The sequence below is a fragment of the Chiloscyllium plagiosum genome, unplaced genomic scaffold (assembly GCF_037043375.1).
Source record: "Chiloscyllium plagiosum isolate Xiang-an unplaced genomic scaffold, Cpla_swu_hap1 HiC_scaffold_42, whole genome shotgun sequence".
Classification (NCBI taxonomy): Eukaryota; Metazoa; Chordata; class Chondrichthyes; order Orectolobiformes; family Hemiscylliidae; genus Chiloscyllium; species Chiloscyllium plagiosum.
Genome location: NW_028270180.1, coordinates 5,916,112 through 5,935,627, shown reverse-complemented (window position 1 = coordinate 5,935,627; position 19,516 = coordinate 5,916,112). Strand labels below are relative to the sequence as shown.

At 47.1% G+C, this 19,516-nt stretch overlaps 1 protein-coding gene across 1 annotated transcript in view; it reads right to left on the bottom strand.

Annotated features, from left to right (window-relative positions):
- Positions 1-19,516, bottom strand: part of igf1ra (insulin-like growth factor 1a receptor) — a 333,589-nt gene that overhangs the window by 298,329 nt on the left and 15,744 nt on the right. The window contains exon 2 of the mRNA XM_043680420.2: positions 10,427-10,975. Within this exon, the coding sequence (XP_043536355.2) occupies positions 10,427-10,975 (549 nt within the window). The remainder of the gene's footprint in view (positions 1-10,426; positions 10,976-19,516) is intronic.

Here is a 19,516-nt window from a genome sequence, read left to right as displayed (position 1 = left end):
TGTCTCCCAAATCCTCCCCACACAACCTCCCCACTACTGTTCCCCTTCCCCATTTCCGCTCCAAGCCACGTGCCCCCTTCCGTCTCCCATTCCACACTACAGCTCTCCCCAACACCCCCTCTGTCTCTCCCCCAACCCCCACCCCACATCCCCGACTCTCCAACAATGTAAAATCGCACAATGCTTCCGGATTGCGCATGGCCTGAACAATGTCTATGCAGCGTTCTCGGCATCAGCCTGAAACCACACTTCCCACACATGGTCAGGCCAGCCTTTGCCCTCCTAACATTATTCTGGTTCAACAGGAGGGAATAGCTTCGCCTCACCTTAGCCCTGCGCCTTATAACCCCATGCTGCTCAAAGTGATGGGGTTTATTTAAAACTCCATGTTACACACACACCCACGCACAGACACATACACATCCCCACACACCAACACAAACCCTCACAGACACCCCTGCAGACAGACACACCCACAACCACACCCATACAGACACACACCCACAGACACCCCCACAGATACGCGCACTGACACACACACACACACACACACACCCTCACAGACAGACACACAAACGCGCACACTGACACACACACCCCACAGACACACAAACGCGCACACCCCCTCACACACAGACACACACCCCCACACACACCCACAGACAGACACACAAACGTGCACACTGACACACACAGCCCCACAGACACACAAATGCGCACACTGACAACCCCACAACTAGACACAAAAACTCACACACTGACACCCCCACACCCCACAGATAGACACACAAACGCGCACATGACACGTGCACACCCCCTCACAGACACAAACGCGCACACTGACACACAAACGCGCACACCCACAGATAGGCACACAAACGTGCACACTGACACACACACAAACCCTCCCCACAGATAGACACACAAACGCGCACACTGACACACACACAAACCCTCCCCACAGATAGACACACAAACGCGCACACTGACACACAGACAATCACGCACTGACACACACACACCCCCACAAATAGACAAACAAACGCGCACACTGACACACATGCACCCCCACAGATAGACATACAAACATGCACACTGACACACACATCCACCGACATACAAATGTGCACTGACACACACACCCACCGACATACAAACGTGCACACTGACACACACACCCACCGACACACAAACGCGCACACTGACACACACGCACCCCCACAGATAGACACAAAATCACAAACACTGACACACACACACCTCTGCAGATAGACACATAATCGCGCACACTGACACACACACACACCCTCAGATAGACACAAAAACACGAACACTGACACACACACCTCTGCAGATAGACACACAATCGCGCACACTGACACACACACACTCAGATAGACACAAAAACACGAACACTGACACACACACCTCTGCAGATAGACACACAATCGCGCACACTGACACACACACACACCCAGACACACAAACGCGCACTGACACACACACACCCTCACAGATAGACAAACGCGCACACTGACACCCACACACAGACAAACGTGCACACTGACACACACACACCCACCCACAGACAGACACGCAAACGCACACACTGACACACACACCCACAAACAGACACACAAACCCGCACTGACACACACCCTTCCACAGATACACACACAAGCATGCACACTGAGACATACAAACAAACAAACAATCCACCAACAAGCCTTCACATGAATCACTGGCATCTGTCTTTCCCGGGGATCACACACAGGAATGAACAAATGGAAGGAGATAGGAGGACAGATCCACCAATCACGTTTATACTCCTGAGTCCTACAATCTGGATTGCTGCCCTTGTGCAAGTAAAAATGGGACAGTGAAGGAGGGTGGGAAAACAAAGATTAACAACACTTTTTCAAAAAATAAGATCAACTTCCAGGTAACATCAGCACACTCCAGCCACTAGTTTTAGGATGTTGTCGAATATTTTTCTAATCGCCTGCACCACACAAGCAATAATTCCGTTCTTCTCTCCCCCCAGCCCTCCCTCCGCTCGCCCAAGCTCCTGGTAAACAGGCTGGTATTTTCCAAAGCACCAGTACCAACAACAAACAAACCGGGCTCTGGCTCAGGGTCAAGCTCTCTCCCGGAGACAGTGCTCACACTGTTGACTTTGAGACTGGCAGCCGAGTTCCTGCTCCACAGGGAGTTCTTAAAAATCACAGTATGTTCTGTTCCCGCTGACACAACAATATATACTTACGCATGTTGAAGGAAAATCCCACTTCCACAAACAGACTGCAACCTTTCCTGGCTCCAGAGAAGACCAGCAACCTGATTTAAACTCCAGTCATCACCTCAGATCTGCTGGTCTCCGAAAAACTCCCTCTTTTCACACCAGCTTTTCTTTCATTAGGTCAGACCCTCGCTCAGGTGAGGGAGGTTAGCGCTGGGGAATATGAGACTATCGTGTCTCCCCTAACCCCATGCCCTCCAGCCTGGGTGCCCAGTGTCAGTGCAAGGTCTGGTACAATGTGGTAATCCCCTTAATCTGCTCTGACAGTGAGCCTTATAGTGGACACACTCTCTGCTGCACAGCCTGAAATTCCCACCTACCCGTCTCACAACATCTATTCCCGTAGCATCCTTAAGACTGTATAGCATCCCTAGCCTGGGGCAGGGCGTACGGAGGTGGGTGTGCACACACACATGGGTGTTTACGAAGGCATTCAGTACGCCTGCCTTCATTGCTCAGATCACTGAGCTTGGAGTGGTACAGGATGTTGGGGAGGCCGCTGTTGGCGAGCTGTGCAGAGTTCTAGTTGTCCTGCTATAGGAAGGATATTAATAAACCGGAACGGGTTCAGGAAAGACTTACCAGTATATTGCCAGGACTAGAGGGTTTGTGTTATAAGAGGCGGCTGGATAGGCTGAGATGTTTTTCCCCCCTGGAGTGTAGGAGATTGAGGGGTGACCTTATAGAGCTTTATAAAATCATGAGGGGGTGTAGATAAGGGGATGAGCAACGGTCTTTTCCCCCCGGGTGGGGGAATTCAAACCTAGGGGGCATATTTTTTAAGGTGAGAGGAGATAGATTTAAAAAGGGTCCTGATGGGCAACCTTTTATTTATAACACAGTGTGGTTCATATGTGGAATGAGCTGCCAGGGGAAGTGGTAGATGCAGGTACAGTTACAACTTTTAAATGACATTTGGACAGACACATGGATGGGGAAGGTTGAAAGGGATATGGGCGAAACGCAGGTAAGCGGGACTCGTCTACTTTGAGAAACTTGGTCAGCGTGGACTGTTGGAAGGAAGGGTTTGTCTCCGTGCTGTATGATTCTATAAAACGTTCCCAAACTGTGAGCCGTGACCCCCCCACTGGAAGCCACAGGCTCCACGGCCTTCAGAATGGTTGCAAAGACTCCTTTAAACGAGAGAATGCCTTTCAGACAGTGTGGTCTGATTGCTGACATCAGCTGAGCCTAAGAACGGCTTGATCGCCGTTTAGTGCCCACACCCCTGCTGGTCAAACCCTCGGACCCCTCCCCAGCCTGCTCAACAACTATTCTCTGGAAAGGTCACTGGATCCAAAACGTTAACTCTGTTTTCTCTTCACAGATGCTGCCAGACCTGCTGAGCTTTCCCAGCAATTTCCAGTTTTGTCTCCCCAACAACTCCAATTTTCACCCAAAACATGAGCCATTAAAATGGGATCACAGCAGAAAGAAGGGTTTGGACCCCATGGTCCCATATTACTCTGCAGGAACTCCATCAAACAGAACGGTCACTTCACCAGGGGAGTGGACACTGGGGCGAGCGTGGTAGGTTTTAAGCAGTTTGAACAGAGGGCCATGCAGACTTTCATGGGAGTAAAGGACAGTCCTTGACATCTGAAGGCCTGGTGGCCAATGATGGCGTAAGGAGGCGGGGCTACACAGAGTGTCCAATGGGCGAAGCACAGAGATCTCAGAGCATCGCCACCTGTAGGTGGTGAACAACAGGAGAATGCAGAGCCATGGAACTGGGAAACAAGGAAAACAATGCCAAGTTCTTGACAGGCTGAGAGCCAACGAGAGATCAGTACCAATAGGACTTACTACCCACCCTGGTCTGAATGATACTGAAGGGGGTCAGGGCTGTTGTGGAGATGAGGATGCTAAAATCCATTTCAAACAGAACCTTTACAATGGAAGCTTGCATTAAATAAGTGCAGCTCGAAATGTAATCAAAGCTCTCAAGGCATAAGCCCAGTGACTTACCCACACACTGTACAGGTTTAACCCACAGAGCCAGAGATCTTCCTATTCAGATAACAGGAGTAAAGCACCTACCCACTTGTCCAGGTGGGCACCCCACTTGACTATAGACTCACCCACTCACCTAGGCAGAGGTGGGTACTGCAGATGCTGAAGATTAGAGTCAAGATTTGAGTGGTGCTGGAAAAGCACAGCAGGTCAGGCAGCATCTGAGCAGCAGAAAAATCAACACTTCGGGCAAAAACCCTTCATCAGGAAACCGGATTTTACATGAAACGTTGCTTTTCCTGATCCTCGGATGCTGCCTGACCTGCTGCGCTTTTCCAGCGCCACTCTAATCTAGACTCATCCACACACCTGTCCAGGTGGGCACCCCACTTGGCTACAGACTCACCCACACACCTAACCAGGTGGGCACCCCACTTGGCTACAGACTCACTCCCCCACCCATGCAGGGGTAGCTCATTCAGAACAAAAGAGAAAAAAATCCCTAATATTTTCAAAGTCAGGGGGTTCAACAATTTTCCCCTGCACATTCCCAAACCTTCCAAGGGGAACTACACAACATAATTAGATTCAGGATGATAGCTCTCTCTGGACTATCCGACATAGCCCAGTCCAAACCAAAGGCCAACTACTGCACAATGCTGTCCAACATCATACAATGCTGACATTGGACTGAACAAGACGCAATAAAAGTTATTAAATTTAGTAAATGACTCCAATTAGTCAGCAACTCATAACTAACCAGGAGACACTGGGCCAGTCCCAGGCTGCAGCTGGACAGAATTAGGTCAGAGATGGGAGAGGTGACCAAGGAATTCACTGGTATCAGTACTCAGCACTCCCTCATCCAAGTGACCTTGAAGCGCGCGCACACACGGCTCACACTAGCAGCCTGTTCAGGCATTAAGTGGAAAAAAAAATCAAGGTTAGTTTATCCTAAACTTTATAAAACTTTTCCTTAAATATAATCCAACTGCACATACTCCTGGCTGTAGAAATCCCAGCAAGATGTCCTTGGGGGGGGGTATCTGGATGTTGATATTTGCATATAGACTAAACGGAGCAGGAACATCATGCCTGTGCTGTTTTTACATCGAGTTTAATTTGCTTATTACCTTTGCAAACATGTTCGCTCAGCAGTGTGAGCCAACACCAGCCATGATGACTCCCGCATTGCCGAAACCACCTGGTTCTTTTCACTTCCCCAGCTGGATTCTGGTGGATGAGCTCCAGAGAGAAAATGAATTTACATACCGCTGGTGTAAAAGTCGAGATGCTGTGCAGTCTTTCCATCACGGATGCACCAGTATGGACCAACAGCACCAAACCTCAAACAAGGCATTGTTGGGGAGAATATACCAGGGAACTATGGTGCTCCTGGTTAACTCAATAAAAAAAGGGGACAGGTCCCTGAGCAGATATATTTGGCTAAATTACATCCAACTATGTCACAGATTTACATATTTTTTCATCTAACCCCGTGCTGTATCTGCCCTGGGGGAGTTTGATGACAACAGTGTAGACAGTGCTTTACTCTGTATCTAATGTCTTACTGTCCCTGTCTTGGGAGTGTTTGATGGGGGACAGTGTAGAGGGAGCTTTACTCTGTATCTAACCCTGTGCTGTCCCAGTCCCTGAGAGTGTTTGATGGGGACAGTGTCGAGGGGGTCTCACTGTGTGTGTGGTTGCTATCCCCAATCCTTATTCCTTCTGTGATGAGCACAGGAGCGGCAGTGTAAAAACAAAACTGCAAACAGCTCATTCAGGAAAAAGATTGCTGATCAAATCACCATGGAAACGAGTTAATGCAACTGAATGCAGATTTGTTTTTATAACCCTGAATTTGATCAAAAGCTAAGGTTCCAGCAAAACCATCACGCCCTTCGACGAACACAACAGAGTCAAAAATACAGCATCTCGGTAACCCATGCAGCCAAGCACACCGTAACATGCCTGTGGGCCCAGGGAGTCAGGGAGGAAACCTTAGACAAGCCGAGAGGACAGACCAGTATTCCCTCTTCCCTCCGAGAGAGTCACCGTGCTCAGTGTAAATAGCTCTCAATGTTAAATATTTGATACTGAGATGTTATCTATTGCTTTCTCGATAATTAGATTTTGTTCGATGGAACGTCCAATGGCCTGACCAAAGGTGATGAACACAGTTTCCAATTCATTGGGAATTTGGATCCTGTTACATCGTACAACACCACTCGTAATTCACTCTTACACACATTTCCACAGGATCCCAGCTTCCCGCCCCCTTTCTCTCCCTCAAGCTATTGGCTGGCTTGAAGTGCAGTTTCCCCGGCATGGATCGCATTGTGCTGCCTCAGCCAAGCTTTCCACAAGCCCAGTTTGGAGGGGGCTGCTCAACCACACAGTGCATCACAATCCGACCTGTAGAATTTATAGCCACCCCGGAGTGGAACGTGCATCTGCCTTTGTGCGAAGCCAAGAACAAGTGGCCGATTTTACTAGCCGGGACAGCGTGACCAGAAAAAGAGGAGAGCACAGCCAAAGGTCTAACCTCTTGATTGCTACCTGGCGACTCACGTTATTTTCACTGGGCAGGGTCAGATTATAGCAGTGAGGAGAACCTGTCACACACAGAAGGCAAGGCTCCAGATGAAGAGTACCCTTTCCTATTAGGAGTCATAGGGACAACAGCGGTCAGGGTACAGTCCCTCAGCAAGACCAGTCTCCCAGCATCTATGAAAGGCATCACTCGTGTGGGAATGAACGGTGGGGTGGGGTGGTCAAAAATCACTGTGTTCTAACAAACAGCCAGCAGCCTCTCGTGGCTTCCTCCCAAAGCCCTGCTGCCAGAGAAAGAGGGTTGATTCTCAAATTACAAAACCTCAGGAAAACACCACGTCCGTCATCAAAACTAATGCCAAGGCAGTGAGAACGTCAGCACCATGCTTTCTAAATGGCCCTTCTTAGAATAGAGCCGTTCCTCAGTTTGCTAATCATTAATCTTTGACACGACCTTTCCTCCTCACCGAGAGAAAAGAAGGAAACACAGAATTAAACGGCTGACAGAAACCATTACAACAGTTTTCCACAGCTCCAGCCCTTCTTTCTATTTGTGTGCAATTCCTGGTCACCGTCCATGAAGGTCTGGAAGGTCTCCTCACTCCTTTACTATATGAACATATACATTAGCAGTAGGCCACTCAGCCCTTCCAGCCTGTTTGACCGTTCAAGAAAATCGTGGCTGATCTCTTTGCGTTTTGAATTTGATGCACCCATCCACCCGGCCGATAAACTTTAACCCCTCTGCCTAAAATAGATTCAAAGACACCGCCTCAAGGCACAGAGTTCCAAAGTCTCTCAATCCCCAGAGGAAACGTTTCTCCTCAGCGCTGTCCTGATTTTTAAACAGAGCCCCTGCAATCAGAACTCATGCATAAGCGAAAACATCCTTTCTACATTCACCTCGTCAAAACAATTCAGGATCCAGATAGTGCAACATCCCAAGGCACCTCACAGGAGCATTATTAAAGAGGGTTGACACCAGCCCGGGTAGGGTAATATCAGGTCAGCTGCCAAGCCTTTGGTCATACTGGGAAGGTTTAAACAGGGTCTTAAAGCAGACAAACAGGTAGTGATGCAGGGAGGCAATTCCAATGCTTGTGGCCTTGGGCAAACTGAAGGCAAACCCACCAATCATACAGCAACTATGATTGAACCAACCCAACCAGAGAGAGAGCTGGAGCTCACAATTTGACTTTGGTGGTCATGTCATAGTCTTAGAGCAATACAGCATGGAAATGAATCTTTCAGTCCAAGTCATCTGCGCTGACCAGATATCCTAATCCAATCTAATCCCATTTGCCAGCCATTGGCCCATATCCCTTCCTATTAATATACCCATCCAGAAGCCTTTTAATTGTACCAGCCTCCACCACTTCCTCTGGCAGCTCATTTCACACACACACCACTCTCTGCGTGAAAAGGTTGCTCCTTAGGTCTCTTTTAAATCTTTCCCTTCTCACTCTAACCTATGCCCTCTAGTTTTGGACTCGGTCACCCTGGGAAATAGACCTTGTCTATTTACCCTCCCCATGCCCTTCATGATTTTATAAGCCTCTATAACCTCTCAGCTTCTGATGCTCCAGGGAAAACAGCCCCAGCCTATTCAGCCTCTCTCTATAGCTCAAACTCTCCAACCCTGGCAACATCTTTGTAAATATTTTTCTGCACCCTCTCAAGTTTAACAACATCCTTCTTATAGAAAGGTAACCAGAAGTGTATGCAATATTCTAAAAGTGGCCTCAACAAGAATTGGACACACAAAGGGTTCACCACATCCCAGAATCGAAATGTCCCTTCCAAAAAACAGCTTAGCAATACTCCTATCAAACAAAGTTTGCTGACAAGTGTATTTGGAATCTCGCAGCCAAGCTTCAGACTTCAGCAACAAGGTAATATTGATCTGAGCAGCTCAAGGATTTTGACTTTATAAAGCTCTGGTTAGGCCCCATTTGGAGTACTGTGTCCAGTTTTTGTCCCCACACCTCAGGAAGGACATACTGGCACTGAAACGTGTCCAGCGGAGATTCACGTGGATGATCCCTGGAATGGTAGGTCTAACATATGAGGAACGGCTGAGGATCCTGGGATTGTATTCATTGGAGTTTAGAAGATTAAGGGGAGATCTAATAGAAACTTACAAGATAATACATGGCTTGGAGAGGGTGGATGCTAGGAAATTGTTTCCGTTAGGCGAGGAGACTAGGACCCGTGGACACAGCCTTAGAATTAGAGGGGGTAAATTCAGAACAGAAATGCGGAGACATTTCTTCAGCCAGAGAGTGGTGGGCCTGTGGAATTCATTACCACAGAGTGAAGTGGAGGCCGGGACGCTAAATGTCTTCAAGGCGGAAATTGATAAATTCTTGATGTCACAAGGAATTAAGGGCTACGGGGAGAATGCGGGTAAGTGGAGTTGAAATGCCCATCAGCCATGATTGAATGGCAGAGTGGACTCGATGGGCCAAATGGCCTTACTTCCACTCCTATGTCTTATGGTCTTAAGGACCGTGATTGGTCAAAGGGTTCTTTGACCTGATTGGTAGAATCAAGATCCAGTAGCCAGAAGTTACCCAAGGAGTGATCCCAGATCTCGACCAGATTACCGGTCTCAACCGCCAGGAGGCATTCTTGTACGGAGGTGAAAACAGGGGCACGGGTACGTGAGAGTGAACAACACAGCTGACCTGGACTAAGATACGGAGTGAGTGAGTCAATGGCCCTGCTCGTACCACTGAGAAGGGCCACCTCTCAAACAGTGATCCTGGACGGATGTCAAATGGGAAGGGATTCCACCCTGGCCATGAGACCCCCATGCTTGCCTCTCGCTCAGGAAGAATGACAACTAGGTTGAGAAATCAGAGTAGAAGAGACGAACTAGGAACAAGGAGACTCACAGAGTGCCCCAGAGTAGCAGTCAGAGTTAAAACATCTGTTGAAAGAGTTCTACATGTCTCTTCTGATATTTGGTTATATTTGGGGATATTTGGTTTCCTGACTTATCTGTTTCCTTCAGGAATTCTCACAGGCAGAACTGTACAATACCGAAAGGGGACCAGCTGCATATCATAGACTGAGCTGACAAAAGTTCAACTTGTTGGAATAAAAACAGAAAACAAATAATTCTCAATGAAATACAGGTAGATGGAGCAGCAGGTACATTTGCATTATCAGAGACACACCTGGCTCTCTCCGTGTTAGTGAATGGAATACACAGGTTAACTCACTGGGAATAGCACAAATCAGATTCAAACAGAGCTGGACCTAGACGGCAGAGGGTATGCACAGATAGAAGACAGTGTTCACCTTTGTCAGATTCTTTGACATACCATTCAGACTGATGAGCAAATTATTTATAACAGGAGGGAAGCCTTTGGGGAGTGGGGGGGTGAATAGGAGATTCCGGCTGATGGGATGCTGTCTGATCTAGATTTTACCTCAGTGAGTAAAATGGAATATTGCACGTATTTCAAAACACTACAACTCTCAATGTGGTGTTAATGGCGCCTCAATGGAACCTGACTAAAAGACTGTTGCATCAGGCACACGATGGGAAGGTGATGCCAAGACTGTGCAGCTGGGGTTCAAACAATTCACAAGAAGCTGATAATCACAACCTACCTTTCTGGCAGTGGTTCGCGTTCCAACAGCGGTAGTTGTACTGGTTGTTCACACTGGTCTTAATACAGAGGGGCTGGTCCTCCATGGTTCCTGGGCAAACATCCCCACACTCGCTCTGCTGTTTATTCCGATCGATATAGTTATTCTCCACAGGATCCAGAATAAAGGACCAGTCAATGGTGGATAAGTAACAGAGGTCATGGTTCTTCTCAATCCGCACAGCGCCCCGTGTGATATTCTGAAGGCTGTACAGCCCAATCTCTTTCAAGTGAATCATTTCGAAGATGACCAGAGCGTAGTTGAAGAAAAGGTTTATCCCACGGATGACGGCAAGATTTGGGAAGAGGTCCCTCAGCGTCTCCAGCCCGTAGACGCGGTATAGCAGCAGGTAGTCGGTGATAACCGTTAGCTTTGGGAATCGGAGGGCACGGAAGTCTTCTGCTTTGCCGTTGAAGATGAGCAGGATCTGCAGGTAGCCTTCGATTATGGTACAGTTCTCCAGCTGTCGGAGATCACTCACGTGATTCCTGATATCCATACCACTGCATACTGAAAGGGAAACGGAGGATCTGTTATAGCATTTCATGACATAAATATAAAACATGTCAATCCCCTCACACCCTGCCATTAACCAACACATTAAGATTCCACTTTTCTGAAAGAAGGGGCTTGCTGTCGAAGCTTGTCATCTTGCACTCATCAGGACACGTGCAAGAATGCCAAATTTTATAGGGAGCAACAATTTATACTTCATCAGGAAAGGGTGCTCACTGGCTGAAAATTCACCGCCGTGCTGTGGAGAATCAGTATCCCTAGATCTTGGCTTAAATCAGAAAAGGCATGACGCCTGGCGTTATGGACCAGACCAGAACCAACTCAAAACACTTTCAGAAGGTAGCCTAGACACTAACCCTTATTTATTTTTAAAGGGAAATGTGAAGTGTCACGTTCCAGATGCAATGCGCCTGATCAAACTACTCAACTTTAAGCAAAGCACTGTAGTTAAAACACTACCAAAGAAAGAGGAATTAGAATAACTTAACTCTTATTGGAAAACTTAAGTCCAAAGATGTGCAGGTCAGGTGAATTGACCGTGCTAAATTGCCCATAGTGTTAGGTGCATTAGTCAGAGTTAAGTGGGACTGGGTGGGTTACTCTTCAGAGGGTCGGTGTGGACCTGATGGGTCGAAGGGCCCGTTTCCACACTGTAGGGAATCTCTAATCTCTCTAATTTCTTAACAGAAGAATAGGTACAGCAACTATTACGAATTAACTGTTCCATTATAGTAACATCCCCTGGACACACCCCTTGGCAAAGGCAGGCATTTCTGACACAGATTCTTATATGCAGTTCTCCCATCCAGGAGGAAGAAACATCAAGAGAAAAATTCAGAGAGGTATTAGCCAGGAGAAGCTTCCAACTCTGTTGAGACCCCAATAGCTCTGATGCAACTGAAGAAACAAAACCCAGAGATCTTAATCAGAGAGATCTGACCACACTCATTCAGCCTGTTTTCAGAAAAAGGGAGAAAGGGAGGACTGCAGATGCTGGAGATCAGAGTAGAGTGTGTGGCGCTGGAAAAAGCACAGCAGCTCAGGCAGCTTCCGCGGAACAGGAGAGTCGACGTTTCGGGCGTAAGCTCTTCATCAGGAATGCTGCCTGAGTTGCTGCGCTTTTCCAGCACCACACTCTCGACTCCATTTTAATAAAAACCCAAGGCCTCCCAAGCTATTTACTCAAGTGTCTTAACTAGCCAGCTTGGTACCTCTATCTTACATCCTCTCCAAACAAAAAACACTCCAAGACTAAATAACTTCTTTAAGTGATAGCATCACCATGCTGGGCATAGTCCTTTCCCCTGTCATGGCCGCGCCTGAGACATATCAATATTTGTGGTTGCCAGCCAGTGTAGGTGAGCCCCATTGTAAGCCTGACTGATGCTTTTAAATTGGGTGTTAATGTAATTCTTTGTATGGCTGGGATTACTCAGGAAGTAGGCTAAAGTGAGGACTGCAGATGCTGGAAATCAGAGTTTAGATCAGAGTGGTGCTGGAAAAGCGCAGCAGGTCAGGCAGCATCCGAGGAGCAGGAAAATCGACATTTCGGACAAAAGCCGTCATTACTCAGCAAGTGCTATCCAAGGACATTGATGGATCCATGAAGGGATCTGAACATGTAAATGACAACACTAAGTCCCACCACAGACTAGCCTACACGGAGCAGATGGATATTAGCAGGATGGAGTCAGGAGTCATTTAGAACATCACAGTGTGGGGAGAGGAGGGAAAGTGAAGTGAAAATACTGCCAAATTAACTTGATTGAGAGTTCAAAATATAAAAGATCCAAATAACACCCACTTTCTAAATTAATTATATATTTCCTGAAGCTCTGATTAAGCAGCCAATACTACTCAGGAACTTTAACAAAAGCAAACTAGAAAATCAAAGTGTCCTGAGCCAGATTCGCATTCAACTGGAACCAAAAGAGATTCACTGCAGCAAATAAAAAAGCAGCTTCAAATTTGAAGGAACAGTCAGCAACCTTGCATATTAAAATGTTAATCCAGAGCAAAGGTTCCCAATTTTGGGGGTCTGAAGAGTCATCAAGACTCGAAACATTAGCTTGCTCTCTCCCCACGGATGCTGTCTGACCCACCGTGATCTCCAGCATTTGTTGTTTTCAGTACAGGTCCCAGCATCTGCAGGAACTTGCTCCTAATCCAGTTGTCCCAGTAACATTCTCACCGAGGGGTTCCCGAACTTACAAGCCCCGAGATTGGGTCACTGTAGGAAAAACATTTGGGAAACACTGCTCCAGAGCAAGGACCGCTGCAAGAACACAAGACTGCAACTTGTTTAAACTAATTCCTGGCAGCCATCACAGAACAGAAGCCAGCCAATGGGCCAGTCAGGACCATGCCCAGTTCTCAGTGCAGTCATCCAGTTGGTCCCATTTCCCTGCTCTACATGGCGTACTTATCTCCTTCAGGTGCCCATTCAATCTCCTTTTGAAACAGTTCACCATCTCTGCTTCCAGCAAACTCCAGGATTTCAGGACTAACTGTCAAATCATTCTTCCTCACAGCTTCAGCATATCTTGCCCTGAACGTTGTAACTTTGTCCTGAAGTCCTTGCTCCACCACCTAATGCAAACAAATCTTGCTTTGTCCAGCACTTCTCCATTGTGTGAGTGTCTTTAACTTGCTCAGAAGTTACAAGCGTTGCTGGTTAGATCAGTATTTGTTTACCAGCCTCAGGTCGAAGAGCTGCCTTCTTGAACCGCCGCAGTCCTTGGGTTGGAAGTGCACCCACAGATCCAGGATTTTGACCCAGCAACATGCTCCCAATTCAGGACGGCGTGCAATTTGGAGCATAACTTGTAGGAGGTGGTGTTCCCATTTATCTGCTGCCCTTGTCCATTATGATGGAGGAGATTTGGGGTTTAGGAGGTACTGTTGGAGGAGCCTTGGCAAATTATAATCTGCCTCTAACACTTCACCCGCCAGTATCCAAGGTGAACGATCCAGACTTTTGCAACCCAACCTTGGCGCTAAAACCCCTCATCTGTGGAAGCATTCTGGTGAACCTCCACTTATACCTTTGCTGCAGTGAAGCAGGATTCAAACAGACTAAACTATCACCTCATCGCATCACTGTGGTAACCAACCCCATAATGTCTCAACGTCCACTGAGGACACATTGGCTCCAATCCTTCAGACAGACACTGTGTGAGAAACACTCTCTGAACGGTTCCCACTGGTTATCAAGCTAAAGCTATGTACTGACCTACACAGTCCAGGTAGGTGACTAGTGGGTGTCAAATTAACCTGGCTCAGCCTCCGTGGTGTAGGAAGGAGATACAACACACCTCAACAGACAAGGAGAAATACTGCCACTCCCAAATATCACCCAGTGGCTACCATTAGAAATTGCCCACCGTTATGCTATGCATCTTCTCGCACTCTCTTCAAAAACAGATTTTTGGGGGGGAACAGTAGGGAGGTGTTGGCAGGATTCCTGGGGTTGATTACTAGCTTGGTGAGTTCCACAGCCAACATAACCTGGTGTGGGTCTCCAACCTGGGGCTCGTGGCCCACAGATAGTAATGCTACTGCAGCACCACAAGACCACTCCAGAATAAATGACTGAGGCTGCACAGTTAACATCTAACAAATAACCAGGCTGGACGCGGTCACAAGCTCTGCAAATAAATACACTTAACCTCCATGCGCCCCCCCCTCGTTACCCTAATGCCAGCCAGAACTTTGAACTGATCCAAAACTCCGCTTTCTATACGGGTTCACAAAGGAGTCCGTTTGGATGCAAGTTGGAACACGATGCAGGCCAATGTAAAGGAGCCATTTGCACGTACAGGAAATGTGCATATGTCAGACGTTTAAAATCACACCCCGAATGGGATCTCATTCCTAAGTAGCAGCATTGCTAAGTCAGGGACAGGCATTTATAACTCGGGGAGTCAGTGTTCTAATTCAGATCAGAAGTCACACAACACCAGGTTATAATCCAAATCAAGTTTTCAGAGCGCTGCTCCTTCGTCATTGTGATTTCAAATAAACCTGTTGGACTGTAACCTGGTGTCATGTGACTTCTGACCTCGTCCAGCACCAGCACCTCCACATCATGGCTAATTCAAATCAAGTCCCATTCACCTATCGCCTGCACTGACTGATATTTAAACATCTCATCCCTGTTTTCAGGTCCCTCCCGGTCATGCTCCTCCCAATTCCTGATAACCTGCAGTCTCTCGGTTTTCCTCCACTTCTGGCCCTCTTTTACATTCCAGAATTCCATCACTGCACCAACACCGGGCTCTGGAACGCTCAAAGGGCACTACACAAATGCAAGCTGTCGCTCTCCAACTGGGAGAAATCTGGAGGAAGAGCCTGGCCCTGGTGATGCAGACCACCAAAGGGCAAGAGAAGTTAAATGAAGTGGTAATGGTTAAGCAAAGCCAAAGCTTGTAAAATAAAGAACACTGTGCTGGTTTCACTTACAGAGTATTTCAGTCTCGATAACAGAAGTGATGCTATCCCCTTTCAATTGAAGTTACTGTACAGCAAACATTCACAAACAGTTCGATTTTAATTTGTTCAAATACCAGCATTCACTAGCATTTACACAACACGAGGCACTGGAAGCACAAGATCTTTATCACATAAATTGGTTGTTTTCACATCATACGCCATATGCAGTGGGACTCACCTCTTACAGCAATGGGAAGGGAAGAATTGGGACAAGTTGCACCCTTATCAATAACACTCGCAAGCTTGGTTTAAAATTAAATTAAGCATTCACTGCTTTGCTTTCCCCGCATTCTCTCAAATCTCTCCAACTACAGAGTCATGGAGATGTACAGCACAGAAACAAACCCTTTGGTCCAACCCGTCCATGCTGCCCAGATATCCTAATCCAGTCCCATTTTCCAGCACTTGGCCCATATCCCTCTAAACTCTTCCTATTCATATACCATCCAGATGCCTTTTCAATGTTCTAATTGTACCAGCCTCCACCACTTCCTCTGGCAACTCATTCCATACATGTATCACCCTCTGTGTGAAAAGGTTATCCCTTACGTCTTTTATAAAAATCTTTCCCCTTACACCTTATTATGCCCTCTAGTATGTGACTCCCCCACCGTGAGAAGACGACCTTGGTTATTCACTCTATCCATGCCCCTCTTGATTTTATAAATCTCTATAAAGGTCACCCCTCAGGCTCCAACATTCCATGAGCCATATGATTCATTCACCTCTCCCTCCCTGTCAAACACTTCAATCCCCACTTCAATCTGCTGCAGAAGGGAATTCTAGATTCCTATTACCTCGTGTGAGCAAAGAATATTTTTTAATTTCACTCTTAGACATGGTCTTGAGACTAAAGCAAATCTTAGCAGGATTTATACACTTAATGGTAAGGTCCTTGGAAGTATTGCTGAACAAAGAGACCTTGGAGTGCAGATTCATAGCTCCTTGAAAGTGGAGTCACAGGTAGATAGGATAGTGAAGAAGGTGTTTGGTATGCTTTCCTTTATTGGTCAGAGTATTGAGTACAGGAGTTGGGAGGTCATGTTGCGGCTATACAGGACATTGGTTAGGCCACTGTTGGAATACTGTGTGCAATTCTGGTCTCCTTCCTATCGGAAAGATGTTGTGAAACTTGAAAGGGTTCAGAAAAGATTGACAAGGATTTTGCCAGGGTTGGAGGATCTGAGCTACAGGGAGAGGCTGAACAGGCTGGGGCTGGTTTCCCTGGAGCATCGGAGGCTGAGAAGTGACCTTATAGAGGTTTACAAAATCATGAGGGGCATGGATAGGGTAAATAGAAAGGTATTTTTCCTGAGGTGGGTGGAGTCCACAACTCGAGGGCATAGGTTTAGGGTGAGCGGGGAAAGAGACTTAAGGGGCAACTTTTTCACACAGAGGGTGGTGCGTGTGTGGAATGAGCTGCCAGAGGAAGCGGTGGCAGGTGGTCACAGAAAGATTCCCTGTTTTTCTTCGAAACATAGTTTTGCATATTCTGAATTACTTCCTTGCCGTTTTTGCATTACTGACCATAACATTTTTGCTTGGGTTTCCCAATCAACAACATCAAGAGCTGCAACACCCCTGAGAGCAATAGCAAGCCAATGGTTGCACAAAACTAACTGCAAGAGCCAGAATTGAAAACACTGCGCATCTGCTGCTTTACTGGGGATCAATCCAGAAAGTAGCAGGCAAGGCAAAGCAGATTTCAACATTGAGCTTAGCCAGGATATCAATGCCAACGAGTTCAACTCTTCCCATTGCTTGCATATGTTCCACAAAGCACTAACAGCTCTCTTCGACTTTGTTCAGGCCGCAGTGTCAGAAGATGAGTGTTACAGGGTTTCTGAACACAGAAGGCACCATTAGCTGAACAACATCCTGTTCTTTAACTGCAACTTCTACCTCCTTGTCTAGATCACTGCAAATCGCACCTGCCCTCAGTACACTGAGCTAGGGAACAAAGATGAAGTTTGTTGGCGGGGGGGGGGGGAAATGCAAGGATTAATGGCGGGATGTTCACCATCCCCTCCGGTAGCATCAATGCGATAGCAAGGAGTGCCACACTATCCGAGGTGCCTTTTATAAGAATATTACGGCTGCTGTCTCCGGTTGGGGGATGGGATTCAACAAACCCCATGGCATCGTTCACAAGAAGTTCCCCAGGGCAAGTCCACTTGGCTGCTAGCAGGAAAAGGAACCGGTGACTTGGTCATGAGCTTGTTGCAGTTCAGGAGCTGACTGCATGTAAACTGGCTGCCATACTCTCTCCACCACAAACTGGAGTTTCATTCTAAAATGTAAAGCTTAGTTATAAATTACTGCCGGACAATGAACTGTTTGACATAAACGCACAGCATAGTGATGTACAGATGGAAGCAGACTCGTCAATGCCGACCAGATATCCTCAATTAATCCAGTCCCATTTGCCAGCACTTGGCTCAGATCCCTGTAAACCCTTCCTAGTCATATATACATCCAGATACCTTTTCAATGCTTTAATTGTACCAGCCTCCACTACTTCCTCTGGCAGCTCATTCCATACATGCACCACCCTCTGCATGAAAACATTGCACCTTAGGACCCTTTTCAATCTTTCCCCTCTCACCCCAAACCTATACCTCTCTAGTTTTGGACTTCCCTACCCCAGGAAAAACACCTTGGCTATTCCCTTATTTTGCACAGTGGGGGTTTTGCAGGGGGTTTAACATTGATGGAGAGGTGTCTGACAATCACATGCTTCAGAAGCAGGAAGCCAGCAAGAGCTGAGGGATCGAGGCCAAGAGGAAACACAAACACCATCCAGAGTATGAATCAAGCTCATCTCTTTCAACACTGTAGTTATCCTGTGATCATGTTCAATTAGGTGGATAAAACGTTCTCCGCCCCACACCCCTGTCGGTTTGTTTTCTGCATGAATCATCGCTGATGGACCCACTGCAAGGTGTGGTGAAGGCTGAAGAAATAGGATATAAAGTAGCTGTTTCCCCACAGCACAGGGCATGGTGATCGGCACAGGCTTGGAGGGCCGAAGGGCGCGTTGCTGTGCAATACTTCTCTCTTGTTCTTTTTGAAGAGGGGGAGAGCAAGAGAGGTCGAGAGTTCAGGCAAGGTGTGACATAGAGCAGAGAGAACGCCACTGGCCTCAGGTTCGATAGCCTGAATGTTGGCTGATCAAACCAAGGACTGATGTTACCGCCCATCCCCTTTCCACCTTTCCTTGCAATCTCCTCCATCCCTCAGTACTCCTCCAGTTCCAGCCTCTGTGGGCCCACAGCCTACTGCATGAAACTTCTGGTCACCCTGCCCCAATACTGCAAGCTGCTCAGAGTCAAATTCAATTGGGTGATGGCCCTGTGAAGCCCAATGGGATGTCTTGGAAGTGCTATATTATTGCAAAGTTATCTTTATAGATGAGGTGTTACCATTCACCTCAGTAACCCTAAGCTGTCCTTGGGAGAAAGGTCGGATGTTCGTGTCCTGCAGCCTGGGAGTTGGGCGATACCAGAATTACCCAACTCTGATTCTGTCCTCACTATCAGTTGGGGACTGGCCTAATATTGAGAGAGAGACTTGGCTAAACACATACAAGGTACACCTAGTTACTTCACAGGCCCCACTGCACCTGGGAAGGTGAACAGCACATGAGCCTTTATTATTGTTGAGAATACGTACTAAAGGACCATCTGGGAAAACTGCTGGAAGATAGTTATTGTGACCCTTTCATGGAAAGCGGTCTCCCATATCATTAATTGAAAATGAAACCATTGTGTTCTGTGGAATACCTGCTGTTTACTGGAATTCAAGTGACCTTGGAGAAACAGCTAAGCAAACCTTTCAAGGAGATAAGAGATCAAGTTGATTGACTTAATTATTGAAAAAAACCTGGTTTTGAGAGCCCTCGGGGCCCCAATACTAATAGTTGCCTAGCAACTTTCTCTAAACGCAAGACTTCTGCCCTAGAGTGATCCTGGATCTACGAGACATTCTCATGAAATCCGTTCCTCAGTTGGAGTCCCTGGAAATTTGATATCATTTCCAAACACC